This window comes from Budorcas taxicolor, chromosome 17 (assembly GCF_023091745.1).
Source record: "Budorcas taxicolor isolate Tak-1 chromosome 17, Takin1.1, whole genome shotgun sequence".
Classification (NCBI taxonomy): Eukaryota; Metazoa; Chordata; class Mammalia; order Artiodactyla; family Bovidae; genus Budorcas; species Budorcas taxicolor.
Genome location: NC_068926.1, coordinates 17,693,632 through 17,714,276, shown reverse-complemented (window position 1 = coordinate 17,714,276; position 20,645 = coordinate 17,693,632). Strand labels below are relative to the sequence as shown.

Sequence of the window (20,645 nt, the reverse complement as noted above, 5' to 3'; positions counted from 1 at the left end):
TTTAATGATAGAAATAGTTGATTTAATATCTGTTTTCTTTATCTATTGCCAGCATTCTGAAAATTCTATTTAGTAAGCTCATATTTTTAGAAAATACTGAAAAACAGAATTGTTATTATGATTACAAAGAAAATGAAGTCTTTATAGCTTTAAGCTTAAATAAGAATTCACTATCATATATACACTGTTTCTTGCTCAATGTGCTCTTGTGAATACTCTCTATCCTTCTACTACCTGACTTTTCTGAGAAAAGCAAAAAGAACTTAACATTCTCAAAGTAATAAACCAACAAAATTATCTCTCCAAGCTTTCAGTGGGTATCACTGTCACCTACAATTTTTCTCTTTATTGTAACCAAAGCTGAGGAAAAAAAAAAAAAAAAACTTTCAGAGTTTTAAAATTGGATTCCACACCACTTTACAGAAAATTTGGGGGGGAAAGTGGTCAGTATATGAAGTGGTAGATATAGAAGAATAGATGGATTTTACTAGCAATCACAGAAATGCTTTATTCTCCTCCCCACGGCAAACAAAAGATTTTAATAGATAAAATCAAATGTTATCAAGTATATGGGAAGCAGGAACTCAGATGCACTGCATTTAAGAGTATATACTACAGAGTCAACCTGCTAAGCAATCTGGCAGTACTTGTGAGACCTGGCTATGTTTACCCCAGTGATCCCATCCCAGGACACATATATATTACTCCATTTCTTTGTGGCAGCAGACAGCTAGAAGCAGTCAAGGTCCACCACTCTGGGAATGGACAAGTCAAATAGATTATTACGTAGCACTTATCCAATAGTAAGGAAAATGAACATAAAGCAACATATAGATAGCTATAAAATCTAGTTTTGTGGACAAAAACATAAGGAACGGAAATTATGTTTATCAAATCACCATTTGTGTAAATTTTAAATAAGTACAAACACAATGAACACCAAATCTTTTGCATGGTATCTGGTATTTATATGTATATTATCAATGAAATATATTGAGTGCAAACCTATCATGAGAGTGGGTAGAAGTAGGGGGGTGGGCTTTAAACAGAAGAATAAAAAAGGGCTCCTGCTTGTAAACAAAGATGAAATGTAATATGAAGTGAGTTAGGTAACTTGGCCTCCCGCAGTGAGAGTTAAATAAAAGAAAACGGGATAGAAGGATGGAAGGAAAAAAATGGAAGGAAGCAAAAGGAAAGTCTATAAAAGAATGATAAAAATAATACATCATGGGCACAATTTTAGGAACTTTTCTGTGCTGGGTACAATTCATATGTTTTTACATTTTTTAAGCATGTTAACTTCAGCATACTAGAAATTGAAAGGACTTCAGAGTACAATAGTCCTGTTAAAATTCCTTCCTCTATAACTTTAATTTTTTGAGTTTCAATATTTTTCTATGTAAAATAGAAGTACATCTTAGTCACTGTGCTAATATTTGTCACACTCAGAGCAAGTGTTAATAAGTAGTAGCTGCCTTATGTTTTTATAACATGTGAATATATGTCAATCTGCTTATTTATACTGTTTATCTACAAAAAAAATTGGTTTAAAACACATTTTCTGAAATTCAGATCCTTGATCTAATTTTTCTGCTAAACTAATAGTATCTTTATAGAAAATATGCCATTCCTTTCCATTGAGTAACAATCTCTTTGGTAAGTTCTTAAAAACTTTTAAATTATTATGTACTAAATTGACCCCACAAAAATAGATCCACTGCTTACCTATAAATCCAAGAACTGAAAACTCAATATAAAGCCAATTATTTGAAGTGATGTTATGTACAAAATCTGTGATTTTTGTAAGGTACATCTTGTTAGCTAAGATATCATCTTCCAGCTTAAAAAAAAAAACAAACAGGCGTTAGTACCTTTGATGCTTCCCTGGAACAAATTAGCTTGAAAATTGAAAATACAATAGAATACACTGAGAAAAAAAGCATTTTTATGATGTGGTAGATTGATTTTTTGTTCAATTCATGTTGAGGTTATTTCCTGTTAGTCAATTTTCATTTTCTAATTCTGAGACCAGAGATTATCAGTTTCTTTCCTAAATACTATTAAGTAACATTTGATCTAAATTCTCTTCAGAAGAGTCTATTCATCTGGGTTCATTTTCACTCTCTGCTGCTGCTGCTAAGTCGCTTCAGTTGTGTCCAACTCACTCTGACAACTATTTAGTTTCTTGGTTAAGACTAACTGGCTTTATGCTTAGTTGATAAGTGCCATGTCTGAGTGCCAAATATTGTGTTTGGCAAAGAGGTGACAAAAGGAAGGGGGCCCTCTCGCCTCCACCTAGCTGGTTAGAAGTATGGTGCCAGTAAACCTAGAAATAGATCTCCATGAGGGGGTGGGGTGGAAAGGAACTTAGAATTTCCTTTTTAAGTTTAATGTGTATTATGTGGAATCTATAAAGAGTGGTTCCTAAATGATTTGGGAAGATGCGCAAGTCCTCAGGCACAACACCAGGGCACGAAATAGAATCGTGCTCTTCCAAAAGGGGATGAGTACATGTCTCTATTACATTGCCTCTAACTAGGAATCGAAAGGGATTTTCATTTTTTACAGTAAAAAGAGAAGATCTGGCTTCAGGCCTTTTTCAAATTCCCTCTCTATTTTCCAGTGATATTCTGCAAACTCCTGCCACAACTGTGCACCCTCTCATGTGTGGTATATACTTACTGTTGGGAAATGTGGTATTATTACTTAACACCATGCAGGAATTTAGGAGGTACAAATTATATATAGTTGATTTATTCCACAAACACATAAGGCATTGTAGAGCTGTGTTACTCATAAAATGGGGCAACACAGAATAGCAATGATAAGTGTATATATATATATATATATATATAATGTCTAACATAAGTGCCCAAAATATGTGTACTTAATATAATATACTTGTGAGTAGAAAAAATGTAAGTCATATAATTTATTTTGCTAATTTTTTTCAGTTTGCTTCATGTAATTATAATTTCCTCCGTTAACAGTGACCCAGCAAGAAGACTGACACAGAATCAATGTTAAGCTTCCTTTTGGCGTTTTAATATAATGGATATTTTCTACTTTTTAAGTGCAGAGTCAAGTGGAGGGCTACAATGAGGAAGGAAGTAACTGAAGGAGACAAGGAGGATATAATACTTCCACTTTCAATTATGTATCTAAATAAGGTCTTACCTGTAAATAATACATAGCTTTGGGCTGGGCATACAGCATCAGAAAACAAAAATCTAATACTTGTTTGATTCTCCAACTAGAGATAAATAATAAAATTTGTTAACATTTTTCATTTTATTTAGTTTTTATTTATAAGCATATCTTAGTAATTAAAAACCAACTTTTTTTACACTTTACTCACAGAAAATACTATCTATGTTAAGCAAAACTGAATAGCTTGTTCTAAAGTTATAGTAAAAGGTTTCCCAACTTTATTCAGTGGATAGTGTCTGCCATTGCTAAGCCAGGATAAGCATAATCTACTTATTTTATATTTTGGTTAGTCAAGTTACCATCTATATAATAAAGTTAATATTCTTCCTGATCTTAGGTCTTGTTTAAATAAAAGTATAAAGAACCATTATACTAATTTAATATTAAACCAGACACTAGGCTGGGCTTCCCTAGTCTCTCAGCAGTAAAGAATCTGCCTGCTAGTGCAGGAGACGCAGGTTTAATCCCTGGGCTGAGAAGATCCCCTTGGAGGAGGAAGTGACAAAACACTCCAATATTCTTGCCAGGAAAATCCCAGGGACAGAGGACCCTGGTGGGCTACAGTCCACGGGGTCACAAAGAGTTGGACACGACATAGCGACTAAGCAACAACAGATGCGAGGTCAGCTCCTGAGGCTCCAGAGAGCAATACGCAGCGTGTTCTTGCCCTTCTGGGTCTCATAATCTAGCAGGAAAGACAGAAAAATCATAACCTGAGAGCCATTAGACAAGTACTACATAAAGATGCTGACAATGATGACTTCTAATAAGATGGGGAGGGCGGAGCAGAAGGAAGTAGAACATTCACTGTGGAAGAGGAGTCCTGCAAAGGCATGGGTGTGTGAGGGAGCGTGCCACCTCTGAGAACACTGTGAGCTGACGGAAAGGAAGTCGAGGAGAGTGAGATCAGCAGGGCCTGCTCAGGAAGGGTCCTTCATGACATGCAGGAAACTTTACCTATCTCATATGAAAAAGGATTCTTCTGGCTAGAATATGGAGAATGAATTGGAGGCCAGGCTAGGCTAGGATTAAGGGAAGCCAATAGATCTCCAATAGTCTGAACTAAGCCCAAGGCAGAGGACTGGGGATGAGAGGGATAATGTAGAGAGAGAATCTAAAAATGAAATGATGATGGAATCATAAAGAGCAGAAGGAAAACGAGGATCTAGAAAGTCTCCCAGCTTTAAGACTCTAAAAACTGAGTAAAATGTGGGTCATTAAAAGCAAAACAAAATCCCTAAAAGATACCTAGATTCGGACATACCTTTTATTACTTAAAAAAAGAACCCAGTGCCAATAAGCTTCCCGGATAAGACCTTTTTCTGAATCTTAATGTCTTTTGCTCTACTGAGTTTTGAGGAACCAAATTATTATACTTCATGTAATACATACCACATGTATAATCGAACAATAGCAATCCTTTGTATGTGTATAGAGCTTTTTTTTAGAATTCTTTCATAAACACAACTGTATTTTATTTTCACTATGACTTTCCCATATACGTAATGTGGATTTTATTATACATACTAGAAAGTTGAGGAAGTTAAGGAAAAAAGGCTAAATTACCTGCCTCAGATAATCAGTAAATAGAAAAGCTGGGGGGTATTAATAGAATCTAGGTGCCAGACAACAGAAGCTGGCTTCAGCATACCGCTGTGCATCAAATACTAACTACTATATGCTAAGTCTAACATTTTATCAGATGAAGCCAGTTATTTAAGGATACTACTTTTCAATATATCATACCTCTCTAATTTTTCTGAGTCGTCAGTTGATCGGGCAGCATGTGATATGTTTGGATAAAAATAAGCAGGTATTGAAATGACTTCTAAGGATCCAGATGTCACCTGCCTTTTGAATCTATAAACAGAAGTGGAGGCGTATAATTGAATCTGATTTACCAAAATCACACAATTAAAAAGAAGTTCCTTATGTATATCCATATAGTATTTTGATCTGAATTACTTCACGATATACCTGATAGTGACATCGTAAAACTAATATTTTCTAAGCCAAAATATTTCTTTTCTAAGTCAGTGACACATGTAAAAACTTACAATATACAATGTAAAATTAATTTCTTCTTATAAAAATTATAAGTACTTTGAATTTTTCAAGTTTTCAATCAGATATGTACTCTAACAGATGCAAGTTAATTGACTAGTTAGCACAATGTAGTAACTGCAAAAGAGCAAGAACGTTAGAAGATTTAAATGCATAATTTTGGTTTAATAAGAGTCCTACCAAATAGCAACGTGGCTCCTGAAATCAGACTGTCATAGAAAGGATTCAGTGTGACTCTTGTCCACAATTCTTTGGAGGAGTATTTTTTAGACTCTTCATTTTTAAAAGTTAATATTTATAGACCAACAAGGACATCATTAAAATGCATCAAATACTGCTCACAAAAGCTGTTCTATAAATCTCGTACTATCAAGGTAAATAATGAGAGACCAGGTAGAGCATTTTAAATGGTTTTCCATAAGAGAAAAATAATGTGACTTTAAATGAGATTTAAATCTAGGTATGGCATTATTTATTAAAATGGAAGCAGGACAGAGTTTATATGCATGATTTGAATTCGGTGCAAAATAGGCAGTACTTGCTTTGAATTTCAGTTATAACATTTTAATTAAATAATGTACGTTTTTCCCAACACTTTTCAAATATAAGTCTTCATGGAATATTAGCTGAATATAGTATAAAGTACAAACTTCACTACATAAATAACAGACGCACGTCATCTCGTCACTTCTTTCCAAGTCTGCTGGTAGCTGGTCACCATGCATCAGTTTTTCAGGCCACTGAGAGCCAGCAAAACATGCAATTGTGTTGCCTCCTTGTCTCCCAGTAATAAACAAACCCACGGGACACTGAACAAAATAACCAAAAGAGGGGACTGGCTACTAGATGAAAGCGCAGACAGTGATAACGCTGGAACTTTCTCTGGATACAACTAAAAGACCATAGACCCTTGGGGATGTTGACACCTTCGCTCTCCAGAGACCTGGGATGTGCAGCCACAACTGCTTAGTGAAAGTGAACTTGCCTGACATAAATGAGGAAAACGATTGTAGCGGAAAGGATATCCCGTAGGATATGATGCTGGCACAAAAGTTCACGTTAAAGGAACACTCAGAGACGTTTCATGACATTGAAAATGTAAATGATAAAATGTAAGTGCCTGATCCAAACTCAGGAGTATGACAATTTGTCAAGGCATAAAAAAATGTTCACTCTGAATTTTAAGTTATAGGACAGGAAAAAGGCAAACAATGCTTAAACTACTCTTAATAAATTTTCTAAATGAAATGCTTTATTCTCAATTATTTCCATGTTTTATTTATTCATTTTTAATTGAAGTACAGTGGGTTTACAATATTATATTAGTTTCTGCTGTACAACACAGTCAACATTTTTATAGATTATACTCCATGTAAACTTATCACAAAATAAAGGCTATGTTCCCTGTGCTGTACAGCATTTCCTTGTTGCTTATTTATCTCATACACAGCTGTGTGTGGCTCCATCTCACTCCTCCCCGTCCTTCCCCCACTGTATCTGTGCATCTGTTTTGTTATGTGTGTGTTTATTTTTTAGATTCCACATGTAAGTGGTATCAGGATATTGTCTTTCTCTGACTTATTTCATTAAGCGTAATACTCTCTAATCCATCCATGTTGTTGCAAATGGCAGGATTTCATTCTTTTTTATGGCTGAGTAATATTCCATTTGTTGTGGTGTTGTGCTCAGCCTTTTCCGACTCTTTATGACCCCATGGACTGTAGCTCAACCAGCCTCCTCTGTCTATGGGATTTTCCAGGCAAGAATACTGGAGTGGGTTGCCATTTCCCACTCCAGAGAGATCTTCCCGACCCAGGGATCAAACCTGCATCTCCTGCATTGGCAGGCGGATTCTTTATCCCTGAGCCACCTGTGAAGCCCAGTATTCCATTATATACATATATCTCACATCTTCTTTATCCATGCATCTCTTGATGGGCACTTAGGCTGCTCCATATCTTGGCTTTTAAAAACAAAGCTATGAACACTGGGATGCATGTTTCTCTTCGAATTAGTGTTTCCGTTTTCTTCAGATATATACCCAGCAGCGGAACTGCTGGATCATACAGCAGTTCTACTTTTAGTTTTCGGGGGACTTTCCATAGTTAGTGGCTGCATGAATTTACATTCCCACCAACAGTGCACAAGCACTCCCTTTTCCCTACATCCTTCAACAATATCTATTATTTGCAGACTTTCTGATGATAGCCATTTTGACAGTCATGAGGTGATATTTCACTGTGATTTTGATTTGCATTTCTCTGATATTAGTGATGTTTAGCATTTTCCATGTTTCCACATTTTAAATTACAGCGTACTAGATGAATATTAGCTTTACTATATTTTTCATTTTTCTGTATATTTATAACTGTCAGAGAGTATTAAACATTTTGACCAATGTTTAAAGGTCATGAAACAATTGCTTGTGATTATGTAGTCATAGCCACAGGAAATGTTTGTAGGCCTGTGTATTCTTTTTAGCTGATTCTGTCAAGAATCGCTTATAAGGATATCAAACTAGCATGGATTAACGTCATTTTAGGATAACGTGTCTTCTCTGAACAGTGGTTTATTATTCAGAATAAAGCAACTGAGAGGATGGCATGGGATATGAGGACATTTTCAGGATTTGAGTATAATGCAACATTTTCCCTGGGAAATCTCCTTTGGGGAAAACTAGACATCTGTGGTGTTTTATTTAATCTTGCTCAACTCTGTCTCCTTTTACACACATCAGGTATTTCAAGCCTTCCATACAGTTCTCAAGTTTCTATGCTGCCAGTTAACTCCTCATTCTCAACGTACGATCTTTACCTCTCTCACAGAGAAACGAGAGACCTACCGTTAAGGAGGGGACTGTTTCATTTCACCTTCCTTGCCCAAACTAGTTTTGTCTTACTCTTTCACCCATTCTTATCTTTTTTTTTTTTTTACTTAGTCCTGCCTATATCTCCTTGCATCCAATCCCCCGCAGTCCTTGCTCTATCAGCTTCTTCCCTCTTCGCCTGAGCACACAGAAAAACACTCAAGTTGCTCCCATCTCAAAACTCCCCAAACATGTCTCCCTCGAGCTAGTTTTAACTTTTCTCCCCATCAGTTAAGCTCATTTAGAAGAGACTAATTTTTGAAAATTTTATTATGAAAATTACTCAAAATATGCAAATCCCAAATCACCTGATTTCAACAACCATTAATTTTTTAACTTGTTCATCTATGCAGTCCACATTCTTTGCTTAAGAATTTTAAAACAAATCATAGAGATCATATTTTACTCTTAAATTCTTCAGTGTGAAATTGTAAAAGGACATTTATTTATGTAATGACATGACAGTATCACATCTCACAAAACTAAGAGGAATTACTTAACATCACATAATACTCAGTGGATATTCACAAATCCCTAGTAGTTTTAGTACAGGGTCTAAAGGTGAGGGATAGGGATGAGATGTTCAAGTGAGTATCCACTTAAGATCCTCTCATTGTAATTGGTTATCTGTTATTTCTTTTTTAAGCTTATTATCTAGACCAGTCACTTTAGTTTTTCTTTCTTTCTTTTCCCCCATGCAACTGTCATTTTGAAGGAAGTGGGTCAGCTGTCCTAAAGAAACCCACGTCCTGGGGGTTTGCTCCAGATTACTTTCACCCCTCACTGTGTATACTCTGAACTGGAGCTTAGCTCTATAGGCTTGATTAAATTTGATGAGATAAAATTTATATTTTAAGGCAGGACAAGAAAATTTAAGCATAAAATTCTTTGTCCCAACCCTCTCCCCCAGCGTACCATGTGCCTCTGCATTCCATACACATTAACCAGACCGCCTCAAAGATGGGAGTGCCAGCTAATCCATACAGATCCATATTTCCCCCTTTCTTCTGGCGCAAATGTCTTAGAAGATTAGTATCCTTTCTCAACTCTGTAAGGGCTTTTAGTGACTTACCACTCACTTTGTATGCGCTTACCTGGACTGTGTATCTTTGGGGAACATTAGGAAGACCATCACTCTGTCATTTTGATGTATGATCCTCTGTCTCAAAAACGTAACTGACTGTGCCTTTGACTTCTACCCGGGGCTTCTGAGAGTCTGTCTCCAGGGTTTTAATCCTAATCTGGCTCTACTAAAGTTCTCTTTTCCCTTAACTTGTTAATTGAATTTTCATTGACAGTCAAGGTCGTTTTGTTTTGTTTTGAAGTTGGTGACCAAGTGCACCCTACAGTTATTTCTTGGCGCATTTTCTTAGCATCATAATGGAAGGCAAAACTGTCTGACTCTGTACCTTGCAGTGACACTGCCACCAGTTAGAGGGTCAGAAAGGGGAACGAGCCCTTCCCACTATTAATAATTATCCATCTGTTCTCAGCCCCCATTTCCCCACTTCCACTGTGCCAGATATTGTAGGGTGGGGGTCTGCAAGCCGCCATTCCAAGACCCCTTGCCTGCTCCTTCCAGGTAGTCCTATGGGAGGCAGTAAGGAAAGAGACTGGAAGGGAGGAGGAGGATGTTCTCCATATGACTGGTTTCTGGAGAAGTCTCCTGCAGCGGCCTGGAGTGCAGTGCTGCGGTAGCACTGGCCGGAGCGACAGAGCTGCATCCCAGCGTGGAGCACAGCACAGCAGCCCATGCACACGACCTCAGACCTCGGGGTACAACCCCATCTTCCTTTACGCTTCTCCCGTCTCCTTCCTTCTTCTTTTCCTTTTCTCAGCTCTTGTAAACTTTTTTGGCTAATTTTATTTTTTATATTTATTTATTTGGCTGCACTGGGTCTTAGTCCTGTCACGGCATGTAGGATCTATTAACAGTTCCCTGAACAGGGATTGAACCTGGACCCCCTGCATTGGGAGCAAGGAGTCTTAGCCACTGGACCAGCAGGGGAGTCCCTCGGCCAATTTCTTTGTATTAACTTGTCTCTTATTTCCTCTCTCTGAACCACCAGGAGTCTCCCATTTGGCTGCTGACTGGGCTGCTGACTGATACACCTTCCTTGAAAGCTTCCCCTCCACCTGTCACTTCAGGATATGCCTGAATTGCTTACGTTTCAAAATGGTGAGCTGCTAATTCTATTCATTCCACAGTCACTGACTGGAATCCTTTTAACTAGAATAAGTTGGCTTCATCCGCTAAGAGCTATATGGTGAGGGAAAAAACAAAGCAAAGCAAAGCACTGCTGGCTGAAACAAACATGTCTGTTAGCCAGATTCAGCTTGAAGGCAACCCTAGCTTGAAGCACAAATAGCACATAGGCATAGCACCGATCATAAGGCTTTTCATGATCTCATTATGACCTGCCTTATCTCCAATCAATCTTTCCTCCTTAATTCCAAACATCTACTACATTCAGGAGCTATCAGTACTTAGAGTCCCTCCCCCAAATGTATCACGCTCCCTCTTTGGCCCTTCTGCCTTCCCAAGCAATTCTATTTGCCTGGCATTCTCTTCCCCTTCTGTCTGCCCAAAACATGTCTAATTACACTTGGACTCAGTCCAATTATTAAGTTCTCCAGAAAGTCCTTCTTGGTATCTGAACTTAGAGTTCAATCCTTCCTACTCAGTGTGTTCTCACATTGCCTTCCCATTCCACTAGCTTCCTTGCTGGGACTTGCTTTTTTTTTTTTTTCTCACCAGTTGTATGGCCCACTTAAGCATAAGGATTTGGAAGGCTGGGTCCACTCCACAGCAACTTGCTTGATAAAAACTTTCATATTGGTTCATCAGCATGTGCTTGCATCTCCTGGGCTGCATGTAGCAGGAGATTCTAAGCAGAAGCTGTGAAAGTAACCTCATACAGTAAAGAACACACGAATGCTTTAAAAATAATCCAGCAGGCTTCTCTCGGAGGCCATGGACTTTATGAAGAATAGATACTATAAAAATAACATCATGACAAATACGGACTTTAATAGGTAGATGGTGTACAGAATTGGGGGGAAATTATAAGCTACATTTCATCACAGCATTGATAGAACTACACATTTTTTCTGCACAGTTACACTCATTGAATAGAATAAGACACTAATAAAGTCATGTAATTGGACAGAAAAATGAAAGAAGTTATTTTTAAATTTATCACACAGTACTTACTTTTTTGTAATCATGTCAACCACAGATTTTACATAATTTTCGTTACTCTAAAAATGAGAGAAATATTTTACTAAAGTGAAGAAGCATGCCTCATAGTTCTACTAATACATGTAAATCTAGTTTCTGTGTGGAATGTTACCATGCCTTAATCGTTCTAGTGTTTTTACTTTATATGAAAGAATTGAAAATATGCATGCGTCTAAAAGATCTGACTAGAATGCTGAAACCATTTTATTCTCCCTGTCATAATACGAAATATCACTACACATTATTTACAGTCAGAAATTAGTACACAAAAACGTATGTATCTAAAACAGCTTTGTCCTAAAAATGGGATGGCCTATTTCAAAGAACTGCCCTTTTTTTGAAAGTGTCTTCATTTTATGAGTATTGTACTACAAGACGCTTACTTCAAAATAACACATTCTTCTAGACAGTATTTGTTGGCTTGATTCCCAAATTTTCTTCCATCAGCAAACCGTGTGTATCTACTCTGCTATGTTAGGTGGCAGATTCATTTGTAAGTAGCTTTTGATGGCTTATACTTTCAGGTAACTTTTTTTTTTACATAACCTATGGCATTTATAAGATGTAGCCTCAGGGCCCACAAGCATCCCCAACATAAAATTGTGAGAATATCTGAATATTTATAGTTCTACTACTGTCAAATCTGAGTAGTCTGAGAGGCAACTTTGAATGTATATAGTTAGACTGCTTGTTTAAAAATATCAGCCATAATACAGACCACTCTATTATAGTACTTCGGTTTCGTAAGATGGCCAAAAATGTAATCACCAGCTATTTCTTACCCACTGAAACATATGTTAAACATACTACTAAAGTTACACCTCTTAAGCATTCTATATTCCATTTTAAAATTTGTCCCCTGATATTTTATTATTGGTCTAAATATTTTAGGCAGATGTGCCAAGAGTAAAGAAATAAAGATTATAATATGTAACACATGGTAACGTGATAAAACATTTTGAAGATTATGTAAATGCTTCCCATATTAAAAAATTAAACTTGGACAGAATGATTATTTAATCTTTTATTTCTATGTTCCTATTAATTCTTCTTCTGCTTGTTTTGAGTTTTTCTGCATTCTAAGACATGTTTTTCATAGAAAATTCAAACAACAGAGGAAGAAATTTAAAGGATAGCAGAGATCCCTTTAACTTCCAATATCCAGAGATAACCATTATTAATATTTTGAAGATCATCATTCTGAGGTTTGTTCATTGTCTTTTTTTAATGTATTCTATCATCCGTCTATTTTTCCTCTTTCTTTCCTTGCTTCCTTTCTTCTATCACAGTTTCCATAGACAATATAATGTTAAACATGATACTTTACAACTTTTTTCAGTCAACAACATGATATGGACATCTTCTATATCACTGAATATGGATATTCATTCTTTCAATGGTTACAAATTATTGCAATGTAGACAAAAGTACTTACCCTCTCACTGATACCTATTTTGGCTCTATCGAATATGCTATTATAAAACAACAGTGCACTGAAAATCTTTGAAATTGTCACTTACTGAACACTTGCTATGTGACATACATCACTGTAAATACTCCCCCATATATTAGCTAATTTAATGGCCAAAACATCCATATACTATAGGCAATATCATCACTGTTTCACAAATAAAGAAAGTGAAGCATGGAGAAGTAACTTGTTCAAGTTCACAAGGCAGGAAGTGGAGGAGCTAGCATTTGAACCTTGGCAATCTAGATCGAGTCTGTTCTCAATCATATTGGCACGTTTTATACTATATAATGTACTACAAACATATTGTCACTGTCTACTGTCACATTTTTATTATTTTGAAATTCTTGCTTGATTATCTCTTTAGGATAACTCCCAAGACTTGAGATTTCTGATTCAAAGGATAGACACATTTAAAATCTGATATCTTCTTCCAAATTCCCCTCTGAAACACCTTTTATGGTGTTAATATTTATATCACACTTCACAATTTTACATGGCATTAGAGGCAAGACAGAAAACTTCGGGCCACTAGAGAGATGCAGATTTGAATCTGCTCTATTAAGTGCTGGGAAAACTATTTACTTTCTTTAAGATCCAGGTTTTTCATCTGGATACCTACTTCACAGGGAATGTAACGCAGGTTATAAATAATGTAAATAAAAATTGTCCACAATCCTTCAGACATAGAAAGGAGTCCCTCAATTAATAATAGTTACTGTGACTTAATACAAATTATCTCTTGATTCATGTACCAACCTTTTCTTGGGCTGGGCAGGTTTTATTACTATAGCATCCATTTAAATGTCCTGTTTTTAAATATAATTTCTGTACCATGTAGTATACAGGGCTCCTGGTAACATAGTTAACAATATAATCATATTTCTCCACATAGAACTGTTTCATTTCCCTTAAACTGATAGTGGTATCAAACAAGTATTAAATACACTGTTATTCAAAAAAGGCATTTAGGAGATGCTTTTTAAAATTTAAGATAAAATTCAAAATGATGCAGTGATTACCACAGAGAAAATTACCACTGTGATTACCACAGTGTTTAGAGACTATGGGTCAGGAGTGAGGGGACCTATTTATTTTTCATACATACATCTGCGATAGAGATGATCACCACAGAGTCCTTCTCTTCTGCAAGAGTCATCCTGGAGAGGATAGAGGTCAGTGTTTGCTTCAGGTAACTATAATTTCCTCTGTTGACAGTGGAAATACCCAGGGCAAAGGTAACTGCAGGCACAGGAATATGGTATCATTTCAAAGCACAGAGAAAAACATAATTTAGCGCTCATATGTATGCTCATTATTATGTTTGGGTTAGTTGTGTGGTCATCAAAAAAGTATTTGGAATTCTATTGCAAAAATAATCCAAACTGCTGTTAAGTTTTATCACATATTTTCTTTTTGAGGAAATTCCAATTTGCAGGGGATTGTTAGCAAACACATTAAATAGACTCTATGATGCTCTCATGTGAAGAGTTTCAATGTACTGAAAAATGAACTAGCCATTCTCCATGTAATACAGCTTTCATCTCACTGGGTATAAAACATCATACACTGGCTGATTTTCTACTCTTCTTCCTAAGGAGATGCTAGAACCTAAAATAGGAAAAATACTTTGAAATATTCTCACTTGTGAAAGAATTGTATGAAGTAATTTCTAAATGACCGATAGAATCTATCAGGCATGGATTCATGCCTCTAAGTGACTTTTACTGCATGTTAATGAGTGAAGCACTAGGAGAACAGAAGTGAAGTGAAGTTGCCCAGTCTTGTCCAACTCTTTGCGACCCCATAGACTGTAGCGTACCAGGCTCCTCTGTCCATGGGATTTTCCAGGCAATAGTACTGGAATGGATTGCCATTTCCTTCTCCAAGGGATCTTCCCAACCCAGGGCTCGAACCCAGGTCTCCTGCATTGTAGACAGACGCTTTACTGTCTGAGCCACCAGGGAACCCATGTTATTCCAATAGATGTTAAGATTCTATCAGCAAAGTCTACCCAAACTCAATCTTTGCTATACCGGTGCTCAGCTATTTGAGTTGGGTCAAGATATACAGTCAGTCAGTTCAGTCGCTCAGTCATGTCTGACTCTTTGCCACCCCATGGACTGCAGCACGCCAGGCCTCCCTGTCCATCACCAACTTCCGGAGCCTATTCAAACTCATGTCCATCGCGTTGGTAATGGCATCCAACCATCTCATCCTTTGTTGTCCCCTTCTCCTCCCGCCTTCAATCTCTCCCGGCATAAGGGTCTTTTCCAATGAGTCACTTCTTTGCATCAGGTGGCCAAAGTATTGGAGTTTCAGCTTCAACATCAGTCCTTCCAACGAACACCCAGGACTGATCTCCTTTAGAATGGACTGGTTGGATCTCCTTGCAGTCCAAGGGACTCTCAAGAGTCTTCTCCAACACCACAGTTCAAAAGTATCAATTCTTCCATGCTCAGCTTTCTTTATAGTCCAATTTTCACATCCATACATGACTACTGGAGAAACCATAGCTTTGACTAGAAGAAGCTTTGTTGGCAAGGTAATGTCTCTGCTTTTTAATATGCTGTCTAGGTTGGTCATAGCTTTTCTTCCAGGGAGAAAGTGTCTTCTAATTTCATGGCTGCAGTTACCATCTGTAGTGATTTTGGAGTCCAAAAAAGTAAAGTTAGCCACTGTTTCCCCATCTATTTGGCATGAAGTGATAGGAACAGATGCCATGATCTTAGTTTTCTGAATGCTGAGTTTTAAGCCAACTTTTTCACTCTCCTCTTTCACTTTCATCAAGAGGCTCTTTAGCTCTTCCTTACTTTCTGCCATAAGCATGGTGTCACCTGCATATCTGAGGTTATTGATATTTCTCCCAGCGATCTTGATTCCAGCTTGTGCTTCAGTCAGTCCAGCGTTTCTCATGATGTACTCTGGATATAAGTTAAATAACCAGGGTGACAATATACAGCCTTGATGTACTCCTTTCCCAATTTGGAACTAGTCGTTCCATGTCCAGTTCTAACTGTTGCTTCTTGACCTGCATACAAATTTCTCAGGAGGCAGGTCAGGTGGTTTGGTATTCCCACTTCTTGAAGAATTTTCCACAGTTTATTGCGATCCACACAGTCAAAGGCTTTGGCATAGTCGATAAAGCAACTAACTGTTGCTTCTTGACCTGCATACAAATTTCTCAGGAGGCAGGTCAGGTGGTTTGGTATTCCCACTTCTTGAAGAATTTTCCACAGTTTATTGTGATCCACACAGTCAAAGGCTTTGGCATAGTCAATAAAGCAAAAGCAGATGTTTTTCTGTCCTGTCCTGCCTTAATTTCCACACCTTTATAAGGAGATAAGTACTTCAAGAGTGGCTCCATGAGGAACTCAGAAAAACCCTCTCCCTAAAAAGCAATAATCAAGCTGTAAAACAAAGTTATCAAAACCATCAGAGCCCTGGTATACAAAACACTGAGAGGTGTTTGCTTAAGAAAAATTATTGAACTTCAGTGACAGCAGTAAGAATCAGTATTTCCCTGATTATTATTGTGTTTGAACATATTTTCATATGTTTATTGACCTTTGGATATTCTTCTGTTAAATCCCTGTTCAAGATTTGTCCATTTCTCTATTAAGTTGTCTGTGTTTTCCTTACTGATTGACTGATGCTCTTCATAGATTCTGAATATGAACCCTTTGTCAGTTATGTGTATTATAAATACCATTTTCCATCATGGGTTTCCTTTTCAATGTTTTACCTCTTAAAATTAAGAAAAGATGCTCTTAACTTTAGCACTGTGCAATTTATCAGTCATTTCTTTATGGCCAGTGCTTTTTGATTCCTGCTGAGAAATGTTTGCTTATCTTCAAGTCCATAAAGATGTTTTCCAGATCATCTTCTAGCTGATATACTATTTGCCCGTTATATTTAGATCTACAATCCGCCTGGATTTGATTTTTATGAACGGTGTGAAGAAGGAGTCAGGTTTCAAATTTTGGGATCTACTCTTGAAAGCAATTTCTTGAATGGCTTCCCATGTCTTAGGATAAGGAATACATTTACAAAAGTCTGCAAGACCCTTAGTGACCCAGTCCCAACCTACCTCTTCTGTTTCAACTACCCTTTCTCAAAACGAGTCTTCCTTGGTGTCTTTCAGCTTCCCAGACTGATCATTCAGTCCTCGTTCCTCTCCAGGCATCTGCACGTGCCATTCCTTGGTGCCCAGAACACTGTTTTTCAGGCACCTATGCTAGTTCTACTCACTCTTTCTAAATGGATTCTGATCTCATCTCTCATACAACTTGTCCTTTTTGTTGCTACCCATTTGTCTTCCTACCTAGAATGCAAGCTGAGTGAGGGTAGACTCTGCTTCTCTTTTTCACCATTATTATGAATCCAGCACTAACATAATGACTGCCACATAACAATGTCCAAAAATCTGGGGTGGATAAACACATGGCCAAACTCTTCTATTATTTGGCTTCTGCCGCCTATTTTACTGCTGATAGTCACCAGCCCCAGCTGCACACACAAACATCTTTTTTCCAAGTCCTCTTGCTGTTAGACCTTTCACATTCTTTCTTCTCCTTTTCTGCTATCCTCCACCTGCCTTTTCTCTACTTGCATGTATGCATGTGTGCGGAATTGCTTCAGTTGTGTCCAACTCTTTGCGACCCTATGGACTGTAGCCCACCAGGCTCCTCTGTCCGTGGGATTTTCCAGGCAAGAATATTAGAGTGGGTTGCCATGCCCTCCTCCAGGGGTTATTCCCACCCCATGGATCGAACCCATGCAGGAGAACCATCTCCTTACTCATTCCATTGCAATTCTTTTTACCCTTATGTCTCACTTTAGATGTCACCTCCTCCAGAAAGCCTTCCCTAATTCCCCAAGTACAGATTCAGTTCAGTTCCATTCAGTTCAGTCGCTCAGTCATGTCCGACTCTCTACAACCCCATGAATCGCAGCACACCAGGCCTCCCTGTCCATCACCAACTCCCAGAGTTCACCCAAACTCATGTGCATCGAGTCGGTGATGCCATCTAGCCATCTCATCTTCTGTCGTCCCCTTCTCCTCCTGCCCTCACTCCCTCCCAGCATCAGAGTCTTTTCCAATGAGTCAACTCTTCACATGAGGTGGCCAAAGTATTGGAGTTTCAACCTCAGCATCAGTCCTTCCAATGAACACCCAGGACTGGTCTCCTTTAGGATGGCTTGGTTGGATCTCCTTGCAGTCCAAGGGACTCTCAAGAGTCTTCTCCAACAACACAGTTCAAAAGCATCAATTCTTCGGCACTCAGCTTTCTTCATAGTCCAACTCTCACATCCATACATGACCACTGGAAAAACCATAGCCTTGACTAGATGGCCCTTTGTTGGCAAAGTAATATCTCTGCTTTTTAATATGCTGTCTAGGTTGGTCATAAAGATTAGCCTTCCCTAAATCCCCAAGTAGATTTGGCTCTACCTTGTATATCCTTGTCAGAGCACTGATTAATTTCTATTGTAACTGTTTCCTCATTTGTCTCTAAGAAGATAAGTTCCTCATCTGTTCACCACTATCTCACTAGAGCCTGGTAAGTGTTTGGTGCTGGGCAGAAGCTTGTTAAAGGAGGAAACATGGAAGACTTCACAAAGAAGTTCACAAAGAAGCTGTCAGTTAAGCTGAGAAGTCATACTGGATAAGAGATATGACAAGTTAGTTGTGGGTTGACAGGAGGTGATATGTTCCTTATAGGCAATTATCAATTGATCACTTGTAGGAAATGTCTAGGGTTGTTGCAAAAAAAGGAAGTGGCAGAAAATGAGATCTGAAAGATACAGACTTTAAAAGACTTTGAGAGATATCGACTACTGTGCATATACCCAGGACTTCCCTTGTGGCTCAGATGATAAAGCGTCTGCCTACAATGCAGGAGACCCGGGTTTGATCCCTGGGTTGGGAAGATACTCTGGAGAAGGAAGTGGCAACCCACTCCAGTACTCTTGCCTGGAAAATCCCATGGATGGAGGAGCATGGTAGGCTACAGTCCATGGGGTCACAAAGAGTCAGACACGACTGAGTGACTTCACTTGATCGTGGTGCATATACCATATCAAGGAGTTAGTGTCACTCTATATGCACTGAGCATCTACTGAAGGATTTTAAGGAACAGTTGTGCATGATGAGTTATGCACTTGAGTATGTACCTCTGAGGAAAGTATTAGGAATGAACTGACTTTGGCAATACTAAAGCCAAGAGAAAAATGACAAGTCTATTTCAATAGACCAGGCAAGAAAAGAAGGCTGAATGAAAAATAGTTACAGAGGGGCTATAGAGAGTAGAAATTATCTGAGATATATCAGAATAGAGAAGATACAAGCCTGATGACAGGTTCCCCAGGGGACCTGGGGAACAGACTTCAGTACTCTTGCAAATGTTTTATGTCATCTTTAAGGTAACTAAAATCTCCCTTTAAATCACTTCTGGGGATGAAAGTTTATATGCAAGCCTCTCCTTCCAAGAACCTAGGAAATCCACGAAAGGAGTCTCAAAAGAAGGACCAATATATTCAGTAATGGTTGGAAAGAAGGAAACATTTGGTAGATTAGACAATTATTCAGGATTTAATACAGCACTGATAACTGGGTTATTTCAACACCCTGAGCTCCCACACAGGGATTCCATTGCTCTTCCCAGTTACCAACCTCTCTCTCTCCTTCCTTTCACTCTATATCATGGGCTTTAGTTTATCTTTTCTGATGCTTATCCAAGGCTGGGCCTCTCCTTGGTATCCAGTATCTTAGAGTTACTGGGTACTGATTTCATCTTCGCTGTGTCTTTCAACTCCTCCTTCTGTATGATGTAGTTTTGTCTGGCGTGCACTCTCTCATACATTCACGCATGTGTATGTACATATTTATAGGCCACAATTAAAATACTTCTAGGAAGGAATATGATGCAAGTGAAGACCTTTACAAGTGTGATCTCAGAGAGTTCCATCATCTCTCTAGGCCTCAGGTAAGAAATTAAGATACAGGAAACCAGAATTGAAAGAGACACATGTACCCCAATGTTCATTGCAGCACTGTTTATAATAGCCAGGACATAGAAACAACCTAGATGTCCATCAGCAGATGAATGGATAAGAAAGCTGTGGTACATATACACAATGGAGTATTACTCAGCCATGAAAAAGAATACATTTGAGTCAGTTCTAATGAGGTGGATAAAACTGGAGCCGATTATACAGAGTGAAGTAAGCCAGAAAGAAAAACACCAATACAGTATACTAACACATATATATGGAATTTAGAAAGATGGCAGTGATGACCCTGTATGCAAGACAGCAAAAAAGACACAGATGTGTATAGCAGACTTTTGGACTCAGAGGGAGAGGGAGAGGGTGGGATGATTTGGGAGAATGGCATTCAAACATGTATACTATCATGTAAGAATCGAATCACCAGTCTATGTCCGATGCAGGATACAGCATGCTTGGGGCTGGTGCACCGGGATGACCCAGAGGGATGTTGTGGGGAGGGAGGTGGGAGGGGGGTTCATGTTTGGGATCGCATGTACACCCGTGGTGGATTCATGTCAATGTATGGCAAAACCAATACAGTATTGTAAAGTAAAGTAAAAATAAAAAGTTAAAAAAAAAATAAAGATAATCACAGGCCCTACTGCATTGGATTGTGAGAATGAAATGAGATAATGAAAGAAAACATCTAACTTGGTAAATGGGACACAGAATTCAGTAGATGGAAAACAATGTCACCCAGCTTCTCCATCCCAACACGACAGGTTTGTTAGAGGCATGTG

At 38.1% G+C, this 20,645-nt stretch overlaps 1 protein-coding gene across 1 annotated transcript in view; it reads right to left on the bottom strand.

The window, feature by feature from the left end:
* The window catches only part of MGAT4D (MGAT4 family member D), a 47,672-nt gene that overhangs the window by 8,443 nt on the left and 18,584 nt on the right, over nucleotides 1-20,645 (bottom strand). The window contains exons 4-8 of the mRNA XM_052655073.1: nucleotides 13,961-14,094; nucleotides 11,355-11,401; nucleotides 4,957-5,070; nucleotides 3,178-3,253; nucleotides 1,726-1,840 (exon numbers count right to left, since the gene is read on the bottom strand). Coding sequence (XP_052511033.1) covers nucleotides 1,726-1,840; nucleotides 3,178-3,253; nucleotides 4,957-5,070; nucleotides 11,355-11,401; nucleotides 13,961-14,094 — 486 coding nt within the window. The remainder of the gene's footprint in view (nucleotides 1-1,725; nucleotides 1,841-3,177; nucleotides 3,254-4,956; nucleotides 5,071-11,354; nucleotides 11,402-13,960; nucleotides 14,095-20,645) is intronic.